At 40.2% G+C, this 23,703-nt stretch overlaps 1 protein-coding gene across 4 annotated transcripts in view; it reads right to left on the bottom strand.

The window, feature by feature from the left end:
- Positions 1 to 23,703, bottom strand: part of arhgap9 (Rho GTPase activating protein 9) — a 221,890-nt gene that overhangs the window by 31,856 nt on the left and 166,331 nt on the right. For all 4 annotated transcript variants that reach the window (XM_061937756.2, XM_061937757.2, XM_061937754.2 and 1 more), the window contains exons 10-17: positions 20,253 to 20,314; positions 19,983 to 20,070; positions 14,162 to 14,257; positions 13,995 to 14,093; positions 13,828 to 13,933; positions 13,354 to 13,473; positions 6,184 to 6,282; positions 4,072 to 4,149 (exon numbers count right to left, since the gene is read on the bottom strand). In XM_061937756.2, coding sequence (XP_061793740.2) covers positions 4,072 to 4,149; positions 6,184 to 6,282; positions 13,354 to 13,473; positions 13,828 to 13,933; positions 13,995 to 14,093; positions 14,162 to 14,257; positions 19,983 to 20,070; positions 20,253 to 20,314 — 748 coding nt within the window. The remainder of the gene's footprint in view (positions 1 to 4,071; positions 4,150 to 6,183; positions 6,283 to 13,353; positions 13,474 to 13,827; positions 13,934 to 13,994; positions 14,094 to 14,161; positions 14,258 to 19,982; positions 20,071 to 20,252; positions 20,315 to 23,703) is intronic.

The following is a 23,703-nucleotide window of genomic DNA, read 5'->3' on the forward strand; positions in this document are numbered from 1 at the left end:
TTTACATTGTGACGCCGGTGAGCTATTGTATCCTCCTACGGTGTGTAATGAAGCTTGTTTAGCTACTCCTCGTCCTGCAGTGATAATGCTACTTGCAAGAGACTTACTTTATTTGTCGCCATAGAGGGGAGGATTAGTGATTTAGAAATCGCTAAAACACGGCCGGACATTTTCCGCTAGCTAGTTAGCCATGTCTTAAAGCACCTCTTCCTGAGGGTGTTTCAGTGTTATAACTTCACCTTTATCTTTACCTTTTAAGCCAAAATGCATCCATTCTCGAACATGCTCCTGTGCTCGTAAAACCAGCAATGTCACGACGTGACGACGACGTGCCGCCATGCCCGGTACTTTTTAGAGGCGGTATAGTACCGAATACGATTCATTAGTATCGTGGTACTGTACTAGTACCAGTATATTGTACAACCCTCAAATCATCAAATTTAATTTAAAAAAATTGCTTTTATTTTACTGCCTAATGTTGAAGCAGAGCACCACAATACTAATCTACTCAATATATTTAATACCAACTTTTCCTCTTTGAATTTCCAAATCAAACAAAACTAGTGAACTTGTCTGATTGGTAGAACAGCACAGAAGAGCTGATGTTAAATGATTTACTTGCCTCAATTAATCATTTTTACTGATTTAAAGGCGATTTGGGATGACAATGAAATTCCCTATTTTTTTTTACTATTGTCCTGGGAATGTGATGAAGTCAAAGAAACTCACTGTTGGATATAAAAACATATTTGGGAGGAAAATGCTCTGCTCTAACCAACACATTTTGCACAGAAATGAGGCTAATTTCAGGAAGAAATATGTCATGCCTGCGTACAATATCACAACAATCCTATGGTTATTGTCAGTACTATCAGAAAACAAAGACTAAAACCAACTACAAACAACTCTAGCAATGGTTATACTGGTGAAAATAAGTAGAGCATGCAAAACTAAAGAGGAGACATTTTACCAAGGTATGCATATAGGCTACTGTTTCAAACTAGAGATGTCCGATAATATCGGACTCCCGATATTATCGGCCGATAAATGCTTTAAAATGTAATATCGGAAACTATCGGTATCGGTTTCAAAAAGTAAAATGTATGACTTTTTAAAACACCGCTGTGTACACGGACGTAAGGAGAAGTACAGATAAACCTTAAAGGCACTGCCTTTGCGTGTCGGCCAAGTCACATAATATCTACGGCTTTTCACACACACAAGTGAATGCCACGCATACTTGGTCAACAGCCATACAAGTCACACTGAGGGTGGCCGTATAAACAACTTTAACACTGTGACAAATATGCGCCACACTGTGAACCCACACCAAACAAGAATGACAAACACATTTCGGGAGAACATCCGCACCGTAACACAACATAAACACAACAGAGCAAATACCCAGAACCCCTTGCAGCACTAACTCTTCCGGGACGCTACAATATACACCCCCCGCTACCCCCAGACCCTCAACCTCCCCATGCTCTCTCAGGGAGAGCATGTCCCAAATTCCAAGCTGCTGTTTTGAGGCATGTTAAAAAAATAATAATGCACTTTGTGACTTCAATAATAAATATGGCAGTGCCATGTTGGCATTTTTTTTTCCATAACTTGAGTTGATTTATTCTGGAAAACCTTGTTACATTGTTTAATGCAGGGGTCACCAACGCGGTGCCCACGGGCACCAATTTGCCCGTAAGGACCAGATGAGTAGCCCGCTGGCCTGTTCTAAAAATAGCTCAAATAGCAGCACTTACCAGTGAGCTGCCTCTATTTTTTTACATTTTATTTATTTACTAGCAAGCTGGTTTCGCTTTGCTCGACATTTTTAATTCTAAGAGAGACAAAACTCAAATAGAATTTGAAAATCCAAGAAAATATTTTAAAGACTTGGTCTTCACTAACTGACAAACAAACAGATAACAGATTTGGTGTCCAGTTCAAAGTGTGACATGATTTATTTAAAAATTTGAGAGTTGACTTTTGTATTTTACATGAGTTATTATTTGTACAAACATGGTGCAAAGTAATTCATGATTTGTTAAAAAAATGTTAGTGGCTAGCTAGTAAAAATGGGATATTGTGATTTCACAAGACTGTCTTAGAAGTGATCATTTGAAAATGTTCAATTTGAAAAATGTGCACTTATAGAAAATATAAAAATAAAGTGTTGCATATTGATATTTATCTGTTTCTATATATATTTATTGTGAGAAATCATTAAGATGATCAGTGTTTCCACAAAGATAAATATCATTAATTATTAATAACAACATAGAGTTAAAGGTAAATTGAGCAAATTGGCTATTTCTGGCAATTTATTTAAGTGTGTATCAAACTGGCAGCCCTTCGCATTAATCAGTACCCAAGAAGTAGCTCTTGGTTTCAAAAAGGTTGGTGACCCCTGGTTTAATGCATCCAATGGGGCATCACAACAAAATTAGGCATAATAATGTGTTAATTCCACGACTGTATATGTATCGGTATCGGTTGATATCGGAATCGGTAATTAAGAGTTGGACAATATCGGAATATCGGATATCGGCAAAAAAGCCATTATCGGACATCGATAATGGCATATTGGGGCGGTATAACTCGGTTGGTAGAGTGGCCGTGCCAGCAACTTGAGGGTTCCAGGTTCGATCCCAGCTTCTGCCATCCTAGTCACTGCCGTTGTGTCCTTGGGCAAGACACTTTACCCACCTGCTCCCAGTGCCACCCACATTGGTTTAAATGTAACTTAGGTATTGGGTTTCACTATGTAAAGCGCTTTGAGTCACTAGAGAAAAGCGCTATATAAATATAATTCACTTCACATCTCTGTTTCAAACCTTTCATTAGTTTGCAAACGATATTTGTTTGACCAAGTAGGTCAGACCTGGGCAAATTAAGGCCCCGGGGGCCACATGCGGCCCGTTAAGCTTTTCAATCTGGCCCGCCGGACATTCCCAAATATTTTTTTAGCTCTTTAAGATGTAAAGTGTAGCTGCCATTATGATGTGCAGTGATGTTTTCTAATGACCGTAAGTCTTGAACCATACAAAGTATTTCAATGCGCTTTTGCATGATATTTTAGTGACTAGTGTTGTCCTGATACCAATATTATTTTGAGACTTTTCGATACTTTCCGATACTTTTCTAAATAAAGGGGACCATAAAAAATGGCATTATTGGCTTTATTTTAACAACAAATCTTAGGGTGTGGCGGACCGGTACTTTTCAGCGGCAGTATGGTACCGAATATGATTCATTAGTATCGCGGTACTATACTAATACCCGTATACCGTACAACCCTACTAGTTACTATGGTGATCTAAGTCACAGCAGCTCAGACGAGGCACCAAGCAGTGTGGGTGGGGAGCGTTTCCACAGAGTGTTTCCAGAGCCTGAAGTGTGGGTGTCAGGGACAGACGTGGAAGGAGATTTTTACAACAAAGTTCTAAAGCTTAGTGATGTATCAAATACTGTATATCAGATTGTAGATGTTTTTTTGTTTTTTTACCCTTCACGTTCATATTTCGCTGTGTTTGTTGCATTTTTGTTGCGTTTCACTTGATTGTGAAATATGTCGATTGAGAAGGGGTGTGACGTTCATATGTTGTCAATATTCAGTGTTTTATCCTTCATAGAAAAAAAACCCATTCTATTCCGTTTTTAAGGCGGTCTGTCATAACATTTTTAGCATTCAATCAGACTTTATTGTGAGGTTTTGTATTAGTTTTCCTTAAAATAGATATACCGGCCCCGAGACACATTTTTTTCTCTAAATTTGCCCCCCCCGAGTCAAAATAATTGCCCAGGCCTGAATTAAGTGGAATTGCATCATTTTCCATGGCACACCAAAAAATATCTCACGGTACATCAGTGTGCCGCGGCACATTGGTTGAAAAACACCGCACTAGGCGTCGTCTCTCCGTGCACATCCATCCATTTTCTACCGCTTGTCCCTTACGGGGTGGCGGGGGGTGCTGGAGCCAAGTAACCTGGGCTCTCTCTCTCTCGTTTATTATTTGTGGCTCATTTGATGACAATTAAGCATACGCCTTTCAGTCCCACTGCTATCCTCACCATGGTTGACCAGGAAGCGAAGTTTCTGAATGACCGCCAGGTTCCCAGACACCCTGTAGATGCCGTCAGTGTCCAATCCTGCAACATAACATACACAACAAAGTCAGCTCCTCAGCCTGCAATAACAATTACCGTATTTTTCGGACTATAAGTCGCAGTTTTTTTCATAGTTTATGAAAGTTGCATCATGTTTTTTTCCTTCATTATTATGCATTTTTGGCAGGTGCGACTTATACTCCGGTGCGACTTATACTCCGAAAAATACGGTACTCACTAAATGCTTGCACGGGGAGCTTTGTGTTTGTTCCATAAAGTCAACCTGAGTGTGTTTAGTTTAGTTTAGTACAAACCCTGTTTCCATATGAGTTGGGAAATTGTGTTAGATGTAAATATAAACGGAATACAATGATTTGCAAATCCTTTTCAACCCATATTCAGTCGAATATGCTACAAAGACAACATATTTGATGTTCAAACTGATAAACATTTTTTTTTTTTTTGTAAATAATCATTAACTTTAGAATTTGATGCCAGCAACACGTGACAAAGACGTTGGGAAAGGTGGCAATAAATACTGATAAAGTTGAGGAATGCTCATCAAACACTTATTTGGAACATCCCACAGGTGTGCAGGCTAATTGGGAACGGGTGGGTGCCATGATTGGGTGTAAAAACAGCTTCCCAAAAAATGCTCAGTCTTTCACAAGAAAGGATGGGGCGAGGTACACCCCTTTATCCACGACTGTGTGAGCAAATAGTCAAACAGTTTAAGAACAACGTATATATGTTTGGAGGAGTAAAGATGAGGCCTTTAATTCCAGGAACACCATCCCTACCGTCAAGCATGGTGGTGGTAGTATTATGCTCTGGGCCTGTTTTGCTGCCAATGAAACTGGTGCGTTACAGAGAGTAAATGGGACAATGAAAAAGGAGGATTACCTCCAAATTCTTCAGGACAACCTAAAATCATCAGCCCGGAGGTTGGGTCTTGGGCGCAGTTGGGTGTTCCAACAGGACAATGACCCCCAAACACACCTCAAAAGTGGTAAAGGAATGGCTAAATCAGGCTAGAATGAAGGTTTTAGAATGGCCTTCCCAAAGTTCATGTCAGAAAACCAACAAATTTAGCTGAACTGCACCGATTTTGTCAAGAGGAGTGGTCAAAAATTCAACCAGAAGCTTGTGGATGGCTACCAAAAGCGCCTTATTGCAGTGAAACTTGCCAAGGGACATGTAAGCAAATATTAACATTGCTGTATGTATACTTTTGACCCAGCAGATTTGCTCACATTTTCAGTAGACCCAGTGGCCTAGTGGTTAGAGTGTCCGCCCTGAGATTGGTAGGTTGTGAGTTCAAACCCCGGCCGAGTCATACCAAAGACTATAAAAATGGGACCCATTACCTCCCTGCTTGGCACTCAGCATCAAGGGTTGGAATTGGGGGTTAAATCACCAGAAATGATTCCCGGGCGCGGCACCGCTGCTGCCCACTGCTCCCCTCACCTCCCAGGGGGTGGAACAAGAGGATGGGTCAAATGCAGAGGACAAATATCACCACACCTAGTGTGTGTGTGACAATCATTGGTACTTTAACTTTAACTTTAACTTTAATAAATGCATAAAAGAACCAAACTTCATGAATGTTTTTTTGTGACCAACAAGTATATGCTCCAATCACTCTATCACAAAAAAATAAGAGTTGTGAACATTATGTTCTTTACAAGTGTACGTAAACTTTTGACCACGACTGTATGTGATGACCGGACAGGGTGAGTGACCGCCGTAAACAACAATTATTTTAATCAGGCCAGTCATTTTTATTTTTTTTAAATATAGACAATATGTCCTGCATTCAAAATGTTATCCATTGAATTCAGCTGGCCAACACATAAAGATGAAAACAATGTCCTTGGCAGATCTAAAAGAAAAAGACTGCATTTCTTGCAAACTCTCTCTCTCTCTCTGGGGAGGGCATAAAAAATGCTCTGCAGAAAAAAATATTTCATCAATATTTCATGTCCTGGCAGAAAACGTCTTTTTATTTGTCCATCACATACTGGAGCAATGAACAAGTTTGCAATTGAAGTGTGTCTTGTTGTGCTTTCAGTCTACCTCTCTTCTCCACCGTCTCTGTGCACAGCCTGACGAAGCGAGGGACCGTGCTCTTCTCTCTCTCGCACAGCATCTCCAGACAACAGCCGAACACCTGATCTGAGGGGCGACGACACACACACACACACACACACATTCTTGTATTTGTAACCTTCTTAAGACCTCCAAATAACTCCTCCTTCTTTAGGACCACCCTTTCTAGATATATAAAGATGTGTACTTACAACATTCATAACATATACATACTATGCACATATAAAAAAGCTTGTTGTGAAAAATGAGTTGGAATGTCACAGGAAAAAGGTCACAATTTCACAAGAAAAACGTAGAATTTTGGCAGTATTGTAATAAAAGTCGTCATTTTACTCAACGCAAGTCAACATTTTACAAGACAAACGGAAGATTGGTGCAATATTATGATAAAAGTTGGAATTTTACTCAATAACAGTCGCAATTTTACAAGAAAAGCTTCACATTTTGGCAATTTTACGAAAAGAGTCGCAATTTTACGCGACACAAGTCACCATTTTTATAAGAACACTTAAAAATTTGGGCAATATCACAGTAATAATAGGAATTTTACTTGCCAAAATTAGGGATGTCCGATAATGGCTTTTTGCCGATATCCGATATTCCAATATTGTCCAACTCTTTAATTACCGATACCGATATATACAGTCGTGGAATTAACACATTATTATGCATAATTTGGACAACCAGGTATGGTGAAGATAAGGTACTTTTTTTTTTTAAATACTAAAAAAATATAAATAAATTTAAAAAAAATTCTTGAATAAAAAAGAAAGTAAAACAATATAAAAACAGTTACATAGAAACTAGTAATGAATGAAAATGAGTAAAATTAACTGTTAAAGGTTAGTACTATTAGTGGACCAGCAGCACGCACAATCATGTGTGCTTACGGACTGTATCCCTTGCAGACTGTATTGATATATATTGATATATAATGTAGGAACCAGAATATTAATAACAGAAAGAAACAACCCTTTTGTGTGAATGAGTGTAAATGAGTGTAAATGGGGGAGGGAGGTTTTTTGGGTTGGTTCACTAATTTTAAGTTTATCTTGTGTTTTTTATGTTGATTTAATAAAAAAAAACCCAAAAAAACCAATACCGATAATTAAAAAAATGATACCGATAATTTCCGATATTACATTTTAACGCATTTATCATTATGTCAGATAATATCGGCCTGCCGATATTATCGGACATATTTTACTCAAAAAAATGTTGCTATTTTACAAAAACAAAACAAAAATTGGCAATATTGTGATAAAAGTCAGAATTTTATGTGACACATGTCACCATTTTGCATTAAAAAGGAATCATTTTACACGAACAAGTAATCATTTTACGAGAAAATATTGCAATTTTAAAGAAAGAGAAAGAATATGAGGAATTGTTCCCAATTTTTTAAGAAAAAAGCCGACACATTGTGAGAAAAAGACTGCTTTTAGTTAATTTATTTTATTTTTAAATGTTTTGTTTATAATTGGTTTTTAATCTTCATTATTTACTTCAAGTTATTACAATATTGTCATGTCTGTTGATTATGTTTTTGTTTGGCCATGTGCTGTTTGTTTTTTGGACTCTTTTTAGTTCCTGGTTGTGCACTCTTGCTTGTTTTGTTTCCATGACTACTCATTAGTTTCACCTGTCTCACGTTTTGCGCTCGCGCACCTGTCACTAATCATGTCGGTATTATTTAAGCTTGCAGTTGCCAGGCAGTCTGGCTGGCGACATTACCTCCTTGACACCCATGTTGTCTGACATCCTTACTACTCATGCCATTGTCATGCTGCCATAGTTTTCATGCTGCTCGTTTCTTGCCACGTGAGTTTTGTGTATTCTTGTCACAGTAAGTGTTTATTTGTTTCATGTTCATAGTTTTTTGCCCAAGTGCTAGTTTTTGTTTCATTAGTCAAGTTTGTTCTGCGCCTTTGTGCGCACCTTTAGTTTTGTACCTTTTGTTAGTGTTAAAATAAAATCATGTATTTACCTCCAAGCCATGTCCGATCCAGCTTTACTTGCATCTCGGGAAAACAAACACCCCATAGTCCACGTCCTGACAAATATGTCTCTATGTACATATTCATTTATTTATTTTTAAATTAATTTTTGCCAAAAGCGGCGCATTTCAGTTTCTTACACACACTTGTTATTATATATGTTGGCCAGAGGGGGAGCACTTAAAATTTTTACACACACTTGTTATTTCATATGTTGACCAGAAGGGGAACACTTAAAACCGACACACAGTCATTTTGAAAAATCCCTCCTTTTTGGGACCACCCTCATTTTTATAGATTTGTAATGTGTTTAAGGCCGATGACAAAGGAGTCAGGGACCACAGATGGCCCCTGTGCCGCACTTTAGGCAACCCAGCTGTAGAAGCTAACTGTTAATGGCCACTATAGTCTTAGTAGCGTAGTGTATTTGTTCATCCTATGGTCACATATGGGTTGTCTTACGTCAGCACCGGAAGTCGTAAAATCAGCTGTTCACTTGGCGGCTTTTTTCGGGAATGAATAGGTAAGTCCTTCTTTAGCTGCCGTCTTGTTTTATCATATATTGCTGCCTTTGCACCTGTCAATGTTTACTTTTGTATGCACATTAAATCAACAAAAAAAACCTGACTTTGGAGCAATGTTCACGGACTCTAGTATTTGCCTATCTATTAAATGCAATGGTTTTCCGTATTGGGACCATGATTTATGTCCCAACTTGTTCACCGGTCCTCATATGGAAGGTACTTTTCCTTGTTGATGTCTCAAGAAGGGTAGAAATACAAGAACGCACACACACACACACAGACACACACTGTTCAGAAGGCTGTAATACACATTGACTTTCTGAGTGCTGAGAAATTCATGTGGTACGTTGAGAGTGGGTACTGGGAGACCACCTCTTGATGATGCAAGGCAGCCCAAGTGCTTGGCTCTATATTCTATAGTGTGCATAATTAGTACAGTGAGGAAATTGATGATAATGCTCACTTTTAATTGATAATTATTTTATAAAGGTATTATTTCATTCATTTTCTATACGACTTGTCTTCGTTAGAGTCTCAGGTGAGCTGTGGCCTATCCTAGTTGACTTTGGGCATACTACAGACAAAGCACCATTCAAACCTACGGACAATATAGAACAGTGGTGTCCAAAGAGCGGCCCCTGGGTCATTTGCGACCCACCGTATTTTCCGGACTATAAGGCACACTTACATTTTTATTTTTTTTTCTCAAAACTCGAGCAGTGCGCCTTATAACCCGGTGCACCTAATATAAGGAATACATTTGGTTGAGCTTACCCACCTCAAAGCTATTTTATTTGGTACATGGTGAAATGATAAGTGTGACCAGTAGATGGCAGTCACACATAAGAGATATGTGTAGACTGCAACATGATGGCAGTCAGACATGAGAGATACGTGTAGACTGCAATATGATGGCAGTCACACATGAGAGATATGTGTAGACTGCAATATGATTGCGGTCACACATGAGAGATACGTGCAGACTGCAATACGACTCAAGTAAACAACACCAACATTTTATATGTTCCATTGAAAATATAGAACATTACACACGGCGTTAAAAAATCCATCAAAATGTTTTAGTAGGACTTTGGTAAGCTATGAAGCCGCACCGCTTGATGGATTGTACTGTGCTTCAACATAGGAGTGTTATTATGGTGTGTGTATAAGGTAAGACATATTATCTGGCGTTTTGTTTCGCAATATTATGCAAAACAAACTTTTCTTACCTTCTGGTACCTGCTGATCTGTATTTGGGATCTGCATAAGTCCTGAAAATGTGCGCGCGTCCGCCTTTGTAGTCAATAATCTTTTCTTTTTCTCTATCTTCTTGTTATGGGACTTTCATCCTCCGCTGTTGCCATTTCTAATATAAAGTAGTGTAAAGGTTTTACTTATATCTGTCAGTAAACTCGCCATGAAAGCGCTAAAACATACCGGTGTAGTGAGTTCTATTATCCACCCAAGGAACTTTAGTTATTCGAGAGTTCCGGTCGGACGGTTTTTCACGGGACACATTTCCGGCGTTGTTGTTGCACTGGTGAGCCACGGATGAGGAGACGCTGCTCCGTTATTGATTGAATGTCATTAAAACAGTTAGCGCCATCTTTTGACACTTCTTCTACACCCGTCCTTGCACGCTACACTCCTACAACAAAGATGACGAAGAAAAGACGCTGTCTAAGTGGAGGCACGTAAATAAGACCGCCCACAAAACGGCGCATCCTTAAGTGACTGTCAGAAAGCGACTTGAAGATGATCTGTAAAACATCATCAATGCAACATTTTGAGTAAAGAACCACCATTACATGTTATGTAGACCACAAGGAAGTCTTTTACATTTAGAAAAAATCATAATAATATGACTCCTTTAATGCGCCTTATAATCCGGTGCGCCTTTTGTATGAAAACAGATCTGAATAGACCCGCTCATCGGCAGTGCGCCTTATAGTCCGGTGCACCCTATGGTCCAGAAAAATACGGTACTCCAATACCAGGAGGGTGTGCTGGTTTTGGCCCTATCTAAGTGAGAAAAACAATTGTTTTGATGCAAAGGAGCAACACTTTGCTTATTAATAGTTAATGAATACTATCTAGCCTGTTGGTGTGTTCATACTAGTTTTGTAACGATACCGATATTTTGGTACCGGTACTAAAATTATTTCGATACTTTTCGGTACTTTTTTAAATAAAGGGGACCACAAAAAATAGCATTATTGGCTTTATTTTAACAAAAAATCTTAGGGTACATTAAACATATGTTTATTATTGCAGTTACGTCCTTAAATAAAATAGTGAACATACTAGACAACTTGTCTTTTAGTAGTAAGTAAACAAACAAAAGCTCCTAATTAGTCTGCTGACGTATGCAGTAATATATTGCAGTGGTTCTCAACCTTTTTTCAGTGATGTACCTCCTTTGAAATTTTTTTTAATTCAAGTACCCCCTAATCAGAGCAAAGCATTTTTGGTGTTAAAAAAGAGATAAAGAAGTAAAATACAGCACTATGTCATCAGTTTCTGATTTATTAAATTGTATAACAGTGCAAAATATTGCTAATTTGTAGTGGTCTTCCTTGAACTATTTGGAAAAAAAGATATAAAAATAACTAAAAACTTGTTGAAAAATAAACAAGTGATTCAATTATAGATAAAGATTTCTACACATAGAAGTAATCATCAACTTAAAGTTGTCATGATCCGTGGTCGGATCATGTTTTGTTTAGTTATGTTTGGTTAGTTTTGGACTCCTTTAGTTATTGCTTGTGCACCTGTGAGTTTGTTTCGTCACCATGGTTACTTATTATTTTCACCTGCCGCTTGTGTTCCCGACGCGCACCTGTTTTCCATCACTGACACTATTTAAGCCTGCCTTTCTGTTCACTCGTCCTGTGCTCCTTGTTTGCGGTAAGCTCCATCACGTTGGTTTGTTTTTCATGTTCCTGAGTCCTGTGCTAAGTTTAGCCTTAGCTTCCCGTGCGTTCGGCACGCTTTTCTTTTGCTTGTTTTTCTGTTTGCCTATGATTTATTTAATTAAATCATTTCTTACCTTCACGTCTTTGTCCGGAGTGTCCGTGTTGTGCACTGAAGGAACGATCCCGCATGAATATGCGACCCCCACGAGACAAAAGTGCACTCTTGGGGATTGTAATAGAGATCCATCTGGATTTATGAACTTAATTCTAAACATTTCTTCACAAAAAAAGAAATCTTTAGAATCAATATTTATGGAACATGTCCACAAAAAATCTAGCTGCCAACACTGAATATTGCATTGTTGCATTGTAATGAATGGAATAGCCTACTTGATTTGATGTTCAGTTTATGAACATACATTCATATTTTGTTGAAGTATTATTCAATAAATATATTTATAAAGGATTTTTGAATTGTTGCTATTTTTAGAATATTTAAAAAAAAATCTCACGTACCCCTTGGCATACCTTCAAGTACCCCCAGGGGTACGCGTACCCCCATTTGAGAACCACTGACATATTGTGTCATTTATCTACCTATTATTTTGTCAACATTATTATGGACAAGTGGTAGAAAATGTATTATTAATCTACTTGTTCATTTACTGTTAATATCGGCTTATTTTCTCTTTTAACATGTTCTATCTACACTTCTGTTAAAATGTAATAATCACTTATTCTTCTGTTGTTTGGATACTTTACATTAGTTTTGGATGATACCACACATTTGGGTATCAATCCGATACCAAGTAGTTACAGGATCATACATTGGTCATATTCAAAGTCCTCATGTGTCCAGGGACATATTTACTGAGTTTATAAACATAATATACATTTCAGAAAAACAAAATCATAGTAGTATCGACTAGATACGTGCCTGTACTTGATATCATTACAGTGGATGTTAGGTGTAGATCCACCAATGGCGTTTGTTTAATATTATGTCAGACCCACTCGACATCCATTGCATTCGGTCTCCCCCAGAGAGGGGTGGGGGGTCACCCACATATATGGTCCTCTCCAAGGTTTCTCATAGTCATTCACATCGACGTCCCACTGGGGTGAGTTTTTCCTTGCCCTTATGTGGGCTCTGTACCGAGGATGTCGTTGTGGCTTGTGCAGCCCTTTGAGACACTTGTGATTTAGGGCTATATAAATAAACATTGACTGATTGATTGATTGTTTACATTTGACACCGGTGAGCTACGGTGTGTAGTGAAGCATGTTTAGCTATTCCTCGTCCTGCAGGGATGATACTTGTAAGAAACTTACTTTATTTGTCGCCATGGAGACCAGGATTAGTGATTTAGAAGTAGCCCGGTCTTAAAGCACCTCTTCCTGAGAGCGTTTCAGTGTTATAACTTCACATGTATCGTTAGTTTTTAAGCCAAAATGCGTCCATTCTCCCTTTTCTGTCTCCACTCTGTGTCTGCTTGTAAGTACTCTGTGTGTGCGCCGCCGAAAATGCTCCTCTGCTTGTAAAACCAGCAATGTCACGACTTGATTTCGACGCGGTGGGGTTGGGTGTGGGGCCAGTATGTTTCAGAGACCGTATAGTACCGAAAATGATTGATTAGTATCGCGGTACTATACTAGTACCGGTATACCGTACAACCCTAGTTCATACAAATGGAGATGTACCTTTAATGAGGCCCTTCTCCTGCAGGGCCTGCAGAGGAGGCCTCTTTAGGATGAGCTTCTTCAGGCGCGTCTTCACCCTCTTCTTCTCCGTGTTCTCCAGGTTGGAGGCCGAGCGAGGGACTGCAAGGGGAGGGCGAAGGCGGAGGGCAGAAGAGGAGAAGGAGGAGGTCAGTGTGGGGCATCCCAGCATGGGGCGGGGCAGCAAATGAGAGGGGATAGTGGTGAGGATGAAAAGAGGAAGAGCCGGGCGGCGCCGCAGGTGAGACGAGGCCAGTGGCGGGATGACCTGCCATGGCGGCCACGTGAAAATGTAAGTGGGCTGAATAGAGGAGAGAATGGAGGAGAGGATGGCTGGATGTAAGAAGCCTGTGTGGAGGTGGAGAGAAAAGAGCGACGATGATGATGATGATGATGCCAGAGTGGAGGAGGGAGGCAGAGTATCGGCGGAGTGGGAGTCGGACGGCAAACGCTTACGTGACGTTCGCCTGTCGTCTTCGTCGCCGCTGTGGTCCAGCATCTCCACGCTGCCCGCTCTCCTCAGGGAGTAGAGCAGAACGTTGTCTAACGGGTTCTCTCGGTTCTGGAAGAGGGGGTGGAATATTACACGGGCTGGGACGCTACTGGAGGTCGGGCTCCCTCACCAGCCTGTGGATGACGCTCTGGATGGTGTGGTACCACTCTTTGATCAGAGAGCCCGTCTCCGACTGCAGCAGGAACTCGTTGCCCGTGACAGTCCTCAGCTGGGACACAAAGTCAAGAGTGGAATGTGCGGTAGTGGAAAAATGAGCGTTCCTTTAGGGTTATTTACCTTAAAGACGTTCTTCTTGCTGGACAGCTCATTGGCCCAGTGCAGCTGTGCTCCTCTCAGGTCAACACTGCTCTCAGGGCGACTGTTGCCTGGTTTCTGGTTTCATCAAAGACACCATCCGCAGCCGGTTAAATCAGGAGGATTATATCTTACCAAGGGACATTAGCATGGACATTAAAGGCCTACTGAAACCCACTACTACCGACCACGCAGTCTGATAGTTTATATATCAATGATGAAATCTTAACATTGCAACACATGCCAATACGGGTTAGCTTACTGAAGTGCAATTTTAAATTTCTCGTGAAATATCCTGCTGAAAACGTCTGGTATGATGACGTCACGGATTGTAGCGGACATTTTGGGACAGCATGGTGGCCAGCTATTAAGTCGTCTGTTTTCATCGCAAAATTCCACAGTATTCTGGACATCTGTGTTGGTGAATCTTTTGCAATTTGATCAATGAACAATGGAGACAGCAAAGATGAAAGCTGTAGGTGGGAAGCGGTGTATTACGGCAGGTGTTGTGCTGGATAACGCACCCCCGCCGTAGAATGCACCCCCTGACTGTTGTGCCGGATAACACAGCCGGTGTTTCATTGTTTACATTCCCGAAAGATGACAGTCAAGCTTTACCATTGGCCTGTGAAGAACTGGGACAACAGAGACTGTTACCAGGAGGACTTTGAGTTGGATACGCAGACGCGGTACCGTGAGTAAGCATGCAGCTGCGGCTTCCAAACATTTGATCGCTTGCCCGCACGTGCGTGCCGCTATGTGCATATCACGTACGTAACTTTGGGGACTTTGGGGAAATATATGTGCTGTATGAACTTTGGGGAGGTGAACGGTACTTTGGGCTGTGGGATTGAGTGTGTTGTGCAGGTGTTTGAGTTGTATTGGCGGGTTATATGGACAAGAGGGGGGAGGTGTTTGTTATGCGGGATTAATTTGTGGCATATTAAATATAGGCCTTGTTGTGTTGTGGCTAATAGAGTATATATATGTCTTGTGTTTATTTACTGTTTTAGTCATTCCCAGCTGAATATCAGGTCCCACCCGCCTCTCACAGCATCTTCCCTATCTGAATCGCTCCCACTGCCCTCTAGTCCTTCTCTCTCACTTTTCTCATCCACGAATCTTTCATCCTCGCTCAAATTAATGGGGAAATCGTCGTTTTCTCGGTCTGAATCGCTCTTGCTGCTGGTGGCCATGATTGTAAACAATGTGCAGATGTGAGGAGCTCCACAACCTGTGACGTCACGCGCATATCGTCTGCTACTTCCGGTACAGGCAAGGCTTTTTTATCAGCGACCAAAAGTTGCGAACTTTATCGTCGATGTTCTCTACTAAATCCTTTCAGCAAAACTATGGCAATATCGCGAAATGATCAAGTATGACACAAAGAATGGACCTGCTATCCCCGTTTAAATAAGAAAATCGCATTTCAGTAGGCCTTTAAAGGGGCTCTTTGCAACATATACACGGATGCAAAAGTGTTCTGCGGTCTGACGAGTCCACGTTTCCAATTGTTTTTGGAAACTGTGGACGCCGTGTCCTCTGGATCAAAGAGGAAAAGAACCAACTACCAGCTATTGCAAGGAATTTAGGGATTTCACCATCTACGGTCCGTAATATCATCAAAAGGTTCAGAGAATCTGGAGAAATCACTGCACGTAAGCGATGATATTACGGACATTCGATCCCTGTGTAAAGGATACTTCAGAAAACCATTGTAAGTAACTACAGTTTGTCGCTACATCAGTAAGTGCAAGTTAAAACACTACTTTGCAAAGCGAAAGCCATTTATCAACAGCACCCAGAAACGCTTCGCTGGGCCCGAGCTCATCTAAGATGGACTGATGCAAAGTGGAAAAGTGTTCTGTGGTCTGACGAGTCCAAATTTCAAGTTGTTTTTGGAAACTGTGGACGTCATATCCTCTGGATCAAAGAGGAAAAGAAGAATCTGAATTGTTCATCAAACACTTATTTGGAACATCCCACGGGTGAACAGGCTAATTGGGAACAGGTGGGTGCCATGATTGGGTATAAAAGCAGCTTCCATGAAATGCTCAGTCATTCACAAACAAGGATGGGGCGAGGGTCACCACTTTGTCAACAAATGCCTGAGCAAATTGTTTAAGAACAACATTTCTCAACCAGCTATTGCAAGGAATTTAGGAATTTCAGCGTCTACGGTCTGTAATATCATCAAAAGATTCAGAGAATCTGGAGAAATCACTGCACATAAGCGATGATATTACGGACCTTCGATCCCTCAAGCGGTACCGCATCAAAACGCGACATCAGTGTGTAAAGGATATCACCACATGGGCTCAGGAACACTTCAGAAAACCACTGTCAGTAACTACAATTTGTCGCTACATCTGTAAGTGCAAGGTAAAACTCTACTATGCAAAGCGAAAGCCATTTATCAACAACACCCAGAAATGCCGCCGGCTTCGCTGGGCCCGCGCTTATCTAAGATAGACTGATGCAAAGTGGAAAAGTGTTCTGTGATCTGACGAGTCCACATTTCAAATTGTTTTGGAAACTGTGGACATCGTGTCCTCCAGAAAAACGAGGAAAAGAACCATCCGGCTTGTTATAGGCGCATAGTTGAAAAGCCAGCATCTGTGATGGTATGGGGGTGTATTAGTGCCCAAGACATGGGTAACGTACACATCTGTGTTATTTTTTTTTTCTGTCTTGCCTCTGGTGAGGGCGGTCGCATTTTTTTCTCCTCCCGTCTTTTCCTGGCTTGCTCTCTTTTGTCTTGTCTTGTCTAAACTTTTTTTGAAGCCATTTCTTTGCGCTGTCCTCCAAATCTAAACATCAGACATGGAATTGAATAGCTGGACTCTCGACTCTATTGACAAAATCTTTTCGACAAGGAAAAGAGGTTCGGGGGAGCTTGGCTGCCCTGATGGAACCATTGCTGCGGGGTACGTGAGATATTCCTGGGACAAATGGAGAATCATGTGCCTCTCAGTACTTTCCATCGAGGACATGGAAGACATCTACCTATTTGGAACCATGATCGCTGGGCACCTGCTGATTGGGCTGGGCATTGCTCTGGTGTATCGTAAAATTCGTAAGACGATGGCAGCCACTCAAGGAGCCCAAAGGCTGTTCGTCGCAATGGATGGAATGGGCCGGGCTGTGGGATCACAGTCTGAGGCGATTTCTGAACTAAATCGCAAGATGGATCACATCATGGAAAGGAAGGATTGGACATGAGGGCCAGCATGGACGAATAGAACTGCTGGCCGATTCTCGAATGGCCTTGAGACAAGAACAGGCTGTTATGTAATCATCCCCTGAGGAATTTCAAAGATGAACGCTTTTGACCTCCCTCCCTCCTCAAGACACCTGGGAATCGAACTTTGCCTGCATTGCATGTAGAACGACTCTGGGCTCATGAACATTACACTTCACCCAAAGACAATGGGCTTATATACAAACACACACCCCACCCCCACACAACACCCCTCACCACCGCTTAATTCCTCTTCGGGGTTATGGACGGCTGAGTAGCGCTTTATAGCAGCAGGCCGGCCTCCAGGACCTCAAAATCCCCCGCCCCCCCCTCTGTTGCGAGTTGTTGTGATTATCAGAGGTGGGTAGAGTAGCCAGAAATTGTACTCAAGTAAGAGTACTGTTACTTTAGAGATTTATTACTCAAGTAAAAGTAAGGAGTAGTCACCCAAATATTTACTTGAGTAAAAGTAAAAAGTATGTTGTAAAAAAACTACTCAAGTACTGAGTAACTGATGAGTAACATACACACACATATCATATATATATATATATATATATATATATATATATATATATATATATATATATATACACACACACACACATATACATATATATATATACACACACACACATATATATATATATATATATATATATATATATATATATATATATATATATATATATATATATATATATATATATTTAGAGATGAAATAGTCTTGTGATTTTTTTTTTCCCACACATACATACATATATATATATATTTATATATATATACATACATTGATATATACAATATATAATTTATATATATATTTTTTGCCGTTTTTGTTTACATGTTAATAGTGTTTTAATGAATATACATGCATGTTTAACACATATAGATTCCTTTCTTTCATGAATACAAGAATATAAGTTGGTGTATTACCTGATTCTGATGACTTGCATTTATTGTAATCAGACAGTAGTGATGACAAACGTCCACGTTTTCAAATGGAGGAGAAAAAAAGTTCCTCCTTTCTGTCCAATACCACATGAAAGTGGTTGGTTTTTGGCATCTTATATGTCCAGCTTCCATATTCGTTTTTATACACTTTACAAGAAATACATTGGCGGCAAACTCCGTAGCTTGCTAGCTTGTTTGCGCAGGCTTTCGGAGACTCTTATTTTGAAAGCGCAGGCGCGATGGAGCGGCACTTTTATTGTGAAGACAGGAACCGTGCAGTCAGTCTTTAGGCTTTTGACGGGGTTTACGGTTGAAATAAAAAATGGTCTTTTTTCCTTCACACTTTTGATTGATTGATTGGAACTTAGTAGTATTAGTGGATTGCACAGTACAGTACATATTCCGTACAATTGACCACTAAATGGTAACACCCCAATAAGTTTTTCAACTTGTTTAAGTCAGGTCATGTGACCCCTGGCTCTGTTTGATTGGTCCAACGTCACCAGTGACTGCATCTGATTGGTGGAACGGAGTGAACGTCACCAGTGACTGTATTTGTTGAAACGCAGGCACTATGAAGGTCTGTCTGACAGACCAAAACAAACAAAGCGTGCATTAACAGATCGATAAAAATTAGTAGCGAGTAGCGAGCTGAATGTAGATAAAAGTAGCGGAGTAAAAGTAGCGTTTCTTCTCTATAAATATACTCAAGTAAAAGTAAAAGTATGTTGCATTAAAACTACTCTTAGAAGTACAATTTATCCCAAAAGTTACTCAAGTACATGTAACGGAGTAAATGTAGCGCGTTACTACCCACCTCTGGTGATTATATGTAACATGTTTATGTGTGCTATGCTAAATGAGTTTTTTTTCCTTGGACTCAGTCTGGACCCCCTCCCGAGGGTCCAGCTTTAGACTGATATTTTTTACTCTTCCCCACTTTCCCAATATCACCTTTTTCCCCACCTTTTTTAAGGAGCGCCGTAAGTGGCTGATCCGTTGGCGGTCCCGTCTTGTCTCCCTGTAACGTATGTCTGCTCTTAGTGGGACTGTCGAAAATGTAATTTCAGTTCTTATGTGTCTTGTACATGTTAAAGAATGGACAATAATAAAGCATCTTGACTCTTGAATCTGTGAAGGCACCATTAATGCTGAAAGGTGCATACAGGTTTTGGAGCAACATATGTTGCCATCCAAGCAACGTCATAATGGACGCCCCTGCTTATTTCAGCAAGACAATGCCAAGGAATGTGTTAAAACAGCGTGGCTATGAAGGCTAAAATAGCAGAAGGGACACTGTTGAACAACTTAAGCTGTACATCAAGCAAGAATGGGAAATAATTCCACCTCAAAAATGTGTCTCCTCAGTTCCCAAATGTTTACTGAGTGTTGTTAAAAGGAAAGGCCATGTAACACAGTGGTAAAAATGCCCCTGTGACAACTTTTTTGCAATGTGTTGCTGCCATTAAATTCTAAGTTCATGATTTTGCTTGTCTTTGCAGTCTATTCAATTGAATGTAAGTTGAAAAGGATTTGCAAATCATTGTATTCCATTTTTAGTCACGATTTACACAAGGTGCCAACTTTAATGCTTGAGTGAGCTTTTACCCAGCTTGAAGGCGTCTGGGATTTGGGATCCTTGAAGAAAACTAGACTGTTCCCCACCAGCACCACCCAGGATGGACTCCAGTTTTTCCTACAACACAACACAACACACATATGTACATTTCACACTGGGTCCTTCAAGTCAATGTATAACTCAACATAACACTATTATTACTGTAATATATAATTATTATTATATAATATATATTAATACTATATATATATTATTTACTACTATATAAATATAATTCACTTCACAGACTTAAGAGTCACCTGAGTTTCCGGCCTCCTTCTGCAATCTTGGTCTTGTTCAAGAGTCCGGCTTTCTCCAACTCCTGCAAGTATCCATTTTTATTTTGTGTTGCTAAGGTGTGATTAATGTGGTTAAAACATGTCATCATTTGATAGCACTGCTCTAAATACACTGCTCTAATTGTGTTACCCACCTCTTGACTATTGCAATCAACTGTCATTAAAACTAAAGAGTATCAGTGTTCATAAAAGTGAAATAACAGACGGTTATCCTTTCTGACTAGACTGGAACAATATTTTAAGAAGGTAGAAACACCGAAAAGACAACAAAGGGGGTTAAAAAAAAATAGCCGTGACTATAAATCAACCCCAGGGATAAAAGTAAGTTTGACTGAGGGAACTCTTGTTTCATTATTGTACCTGTATTTCTTGTATATATTACTATTATCATTTAGTTCAATGCAGTCAGGCCACAATGTTGTGCAAGAAAAGTACACTATATTGCCAAAAGTATTTGGCCACCTGCAGCTATTACAGCTTCAACTCTTCTGGGAAGGCTGTCCACAAGGTTGCGGAGTGTGTTTATGGGAATTTTCCACCATTCTTCCAAAAGCGCATTGGTGAGGTCACACACTGATGTTGGTGGAGAAAGCCTGGCTCTCAGTCTCCGTTCTAATTCATCCCAAAGGTGTTCTGTCGGGTTCAGGTCAGGACTCTGTGCAGGCCAGTCAAGTTCATCCACACCAGACTCTGTCGTCCATGTCTTTATGGACCGTGCTTTGTGCACTGGTGCACAGTCATGTTGGAAGAGGAAGGGGCCCGCTCCAAACTGTTCCCACAAGGTTGGGAGCATGGAATTGTCCAACATGTTTTGGTATTCTGGAGCATTCAAAGTTCCTTTCACTGGAACTAAGGGGCCAAGCCCAACTCCTGAAAAACAACCCCACACCATAATTCCTCCTCCACCAAATTTCACACTCGGCACAATGCAGTCCGAATCGTACCGTTCTCTTGGCAATCTCCAAACTCAGACTGGTCCATCAGATTGCCAGATGGAAAAGCGTGATTCATCACCTCTAAAAAAGGCGTCTCCACTGCTCTAGAGTCCAGTGGCAATGTGCTTTACACCACTGCATCCCACGCTTTGCATTGGACTTGGTGTTGTATGGCTTAGATGCAGCTGCTCGGCCATGGGAACCCATTCCATGAAGCTCTCTGCGTACTGTACGTGGGCTAATTGGAAGGTCACATGAAGTTTGGAGCTCCGTAGCGACTGACTGTGCAGAAAGTCTTTGCACTATGCGCTTCAGCATCCGCTGACCCCTCTCTGTCAGTTTACGTGGCCTACCACTTGGGGGCTGAGTTGCTGTTGTTCCCAAACTCTTTCATTTTCTTATAATAAAGCCCACAGTTGGCTTTGGAATATAATATAATATAATAGGAGCGAGGAAATTCCACGACTGGATTTGTTGCACAGGTGGCATCCTATGACAGTTCCACGCTGGAAATCACTGAGAGCGGCCTATTCTTTCACAAATGTTTGTAGAAACAGTCTCCATGCCTAAGTGCTTGATTTTATACACCTGTTTGTTTCTTCACATGATTATTTTAGTCATATAATGTTCTACATTTGGAAAAAAAAATGCTTAATTGCAGCTAAAATAATAACACACAGTGTGAAATGTACTTATGGATATATTCATTGAGTGCAGGTCTTGTTGTGAATTTAGTTTTTTAAATGCTCCTCAATAACTGGAGGTGTCTGATAATGGCTTTTTTGCCGATATTCCGATATTGTCCAACTCTTAATTACCGATTCCGATATCAACCGATACCGATATATACAGTCGTGGAATTAACACATTATTATGCCTAATTTTGTTGTGATGCCCCGCTGGATGCATTAAACAATGTAACAAGGTTTTCCAAAATAAATCAACTCAAGTTATGGAAAAAAAAAAACCAACATGGCACTGCCATATTTATTATTGAAGTCACAAAGGGCATTATTTTTTTTAACATGCCTCAAAACAGCAGCTTGGAATTTGGGACATGCTCTCCCTGAGAGAGCATGAGGAGGTTGAGGTGGGCGGGGTTGGGGTTTCGGGGATAGGGGGTAGCGAGGGGTGTATATTGTAGCGTCCCGGAAGTGTTAGTGCTGCAAGGGGTTCTGGGTATTTGTTCTGTTGTGTTTATGTTGTGTTACGGTGCAGATGTTCTCCCGAAATGTGTTTGTCATTCTTGTTTGGTGTGGGTTCACAGTGTGACGCATATTTGCAACAGTGTTAAAGTTGTTTATACGGCCACCCTCAGTGTGACCTGTATGGCTGTGTGTGAAAAGCCATAGATACTTTGTGATTGGGCCGGCACGCAAAGGCAGTGCCTTTAAGGTTTATTGGTGCTCTGTACTTCTCCCTACGTCCGTGTAATCAGCGGCGTTTTAAAAAGTCATAAATTTTACTTTTTTAAACCGATACCGATAATTTCCTATATTACATTTTAAAGCATTTATCGGCCGATAATATCGGCAGTCCAATATTATCGGACATCTCTAGCAATAACCTTAATAAAAGTGGTTTTAAGACAACTTCAAAGATGCGTTATCCTTTAAAATGTATATTTTAGTCATTTACTGGAATTTTAGTCGACGAAAATGTTGAGGAATTTAGTCAACTAAAACTAAATTAATTTAGGTGACTAAAATATAACTAAAACGCTTTTTTAACGTTTTTTTTTTTTTTTTTTTACAAATAAAACTAAATTCAAAATGGCAGTCGAAATCAACTCCATCTTTACTTTAGTTAGTTTTAGTACAAAGGTGTCCAAACGTATTCCAGCAAAGGCCTCATTCAGTAAAATGAAAGGATGCGTTTGATACATTTTGTACATTAAAGACGCTAAAAACTCAGCATCAAGGGTTGGAATTGGGGGTTAAATCACCAAAAATGATTACCGGGCACGGCCACCGCTGCTGCTCACTGCTCCCCTCACCTCCCAGGGGGTGATCAATGGTGATGGGTCAAATGCATAGGATAATGTCACCACGCCTAGTGTGTGTGTGACAATCATTGGTACTTTAACTTAACTTTAAAAACAAACCAGTTTATGTCAAAATATGCTAAGCTATCTGAACAAAACATCCATGTTCGCTTTGTTACACAGGACGTTTGTGTATTGTCATAATCTAATAACTAGGGCTGTCAAAGATAATTAAGTTAAGTTTAAATCATGCAATTAATCACGAAAAAATATTGCATTAACACGTATATGCACAGATTAATGACACAATTTACTTTGGTCCTTTACCTTCTATCAATTCTAACAATAACATTGCATTGGTAACCAAGTATTGGGCTCTTTTTTACTTATTCTATTTTAAAAAATGTATCGTTTGACAGCATTACTAACTAGAAGAGGCATGCTGAAGTTGAACTGAAAGGCTGACATAATGTAGTATGAATGTAGAAATGGT

The sequence above is a fragment of the Nerophis lumbriciformis genome, linkage group LG03 (assembly GCF_033978685.3).
Source record: "Nerophis lumbriciformis linkage group LG03, RoL_Nlum_v2.1, whole genome shotgun sequence".
Classification (NCBI taxonomy): domain Eukaryota; kingdom Metazoa; phylum Chordata; class Actinopteri; order Syngnathiformes; family Syngnathidae; genus Nerophis; species Nerophis lumbriciformis.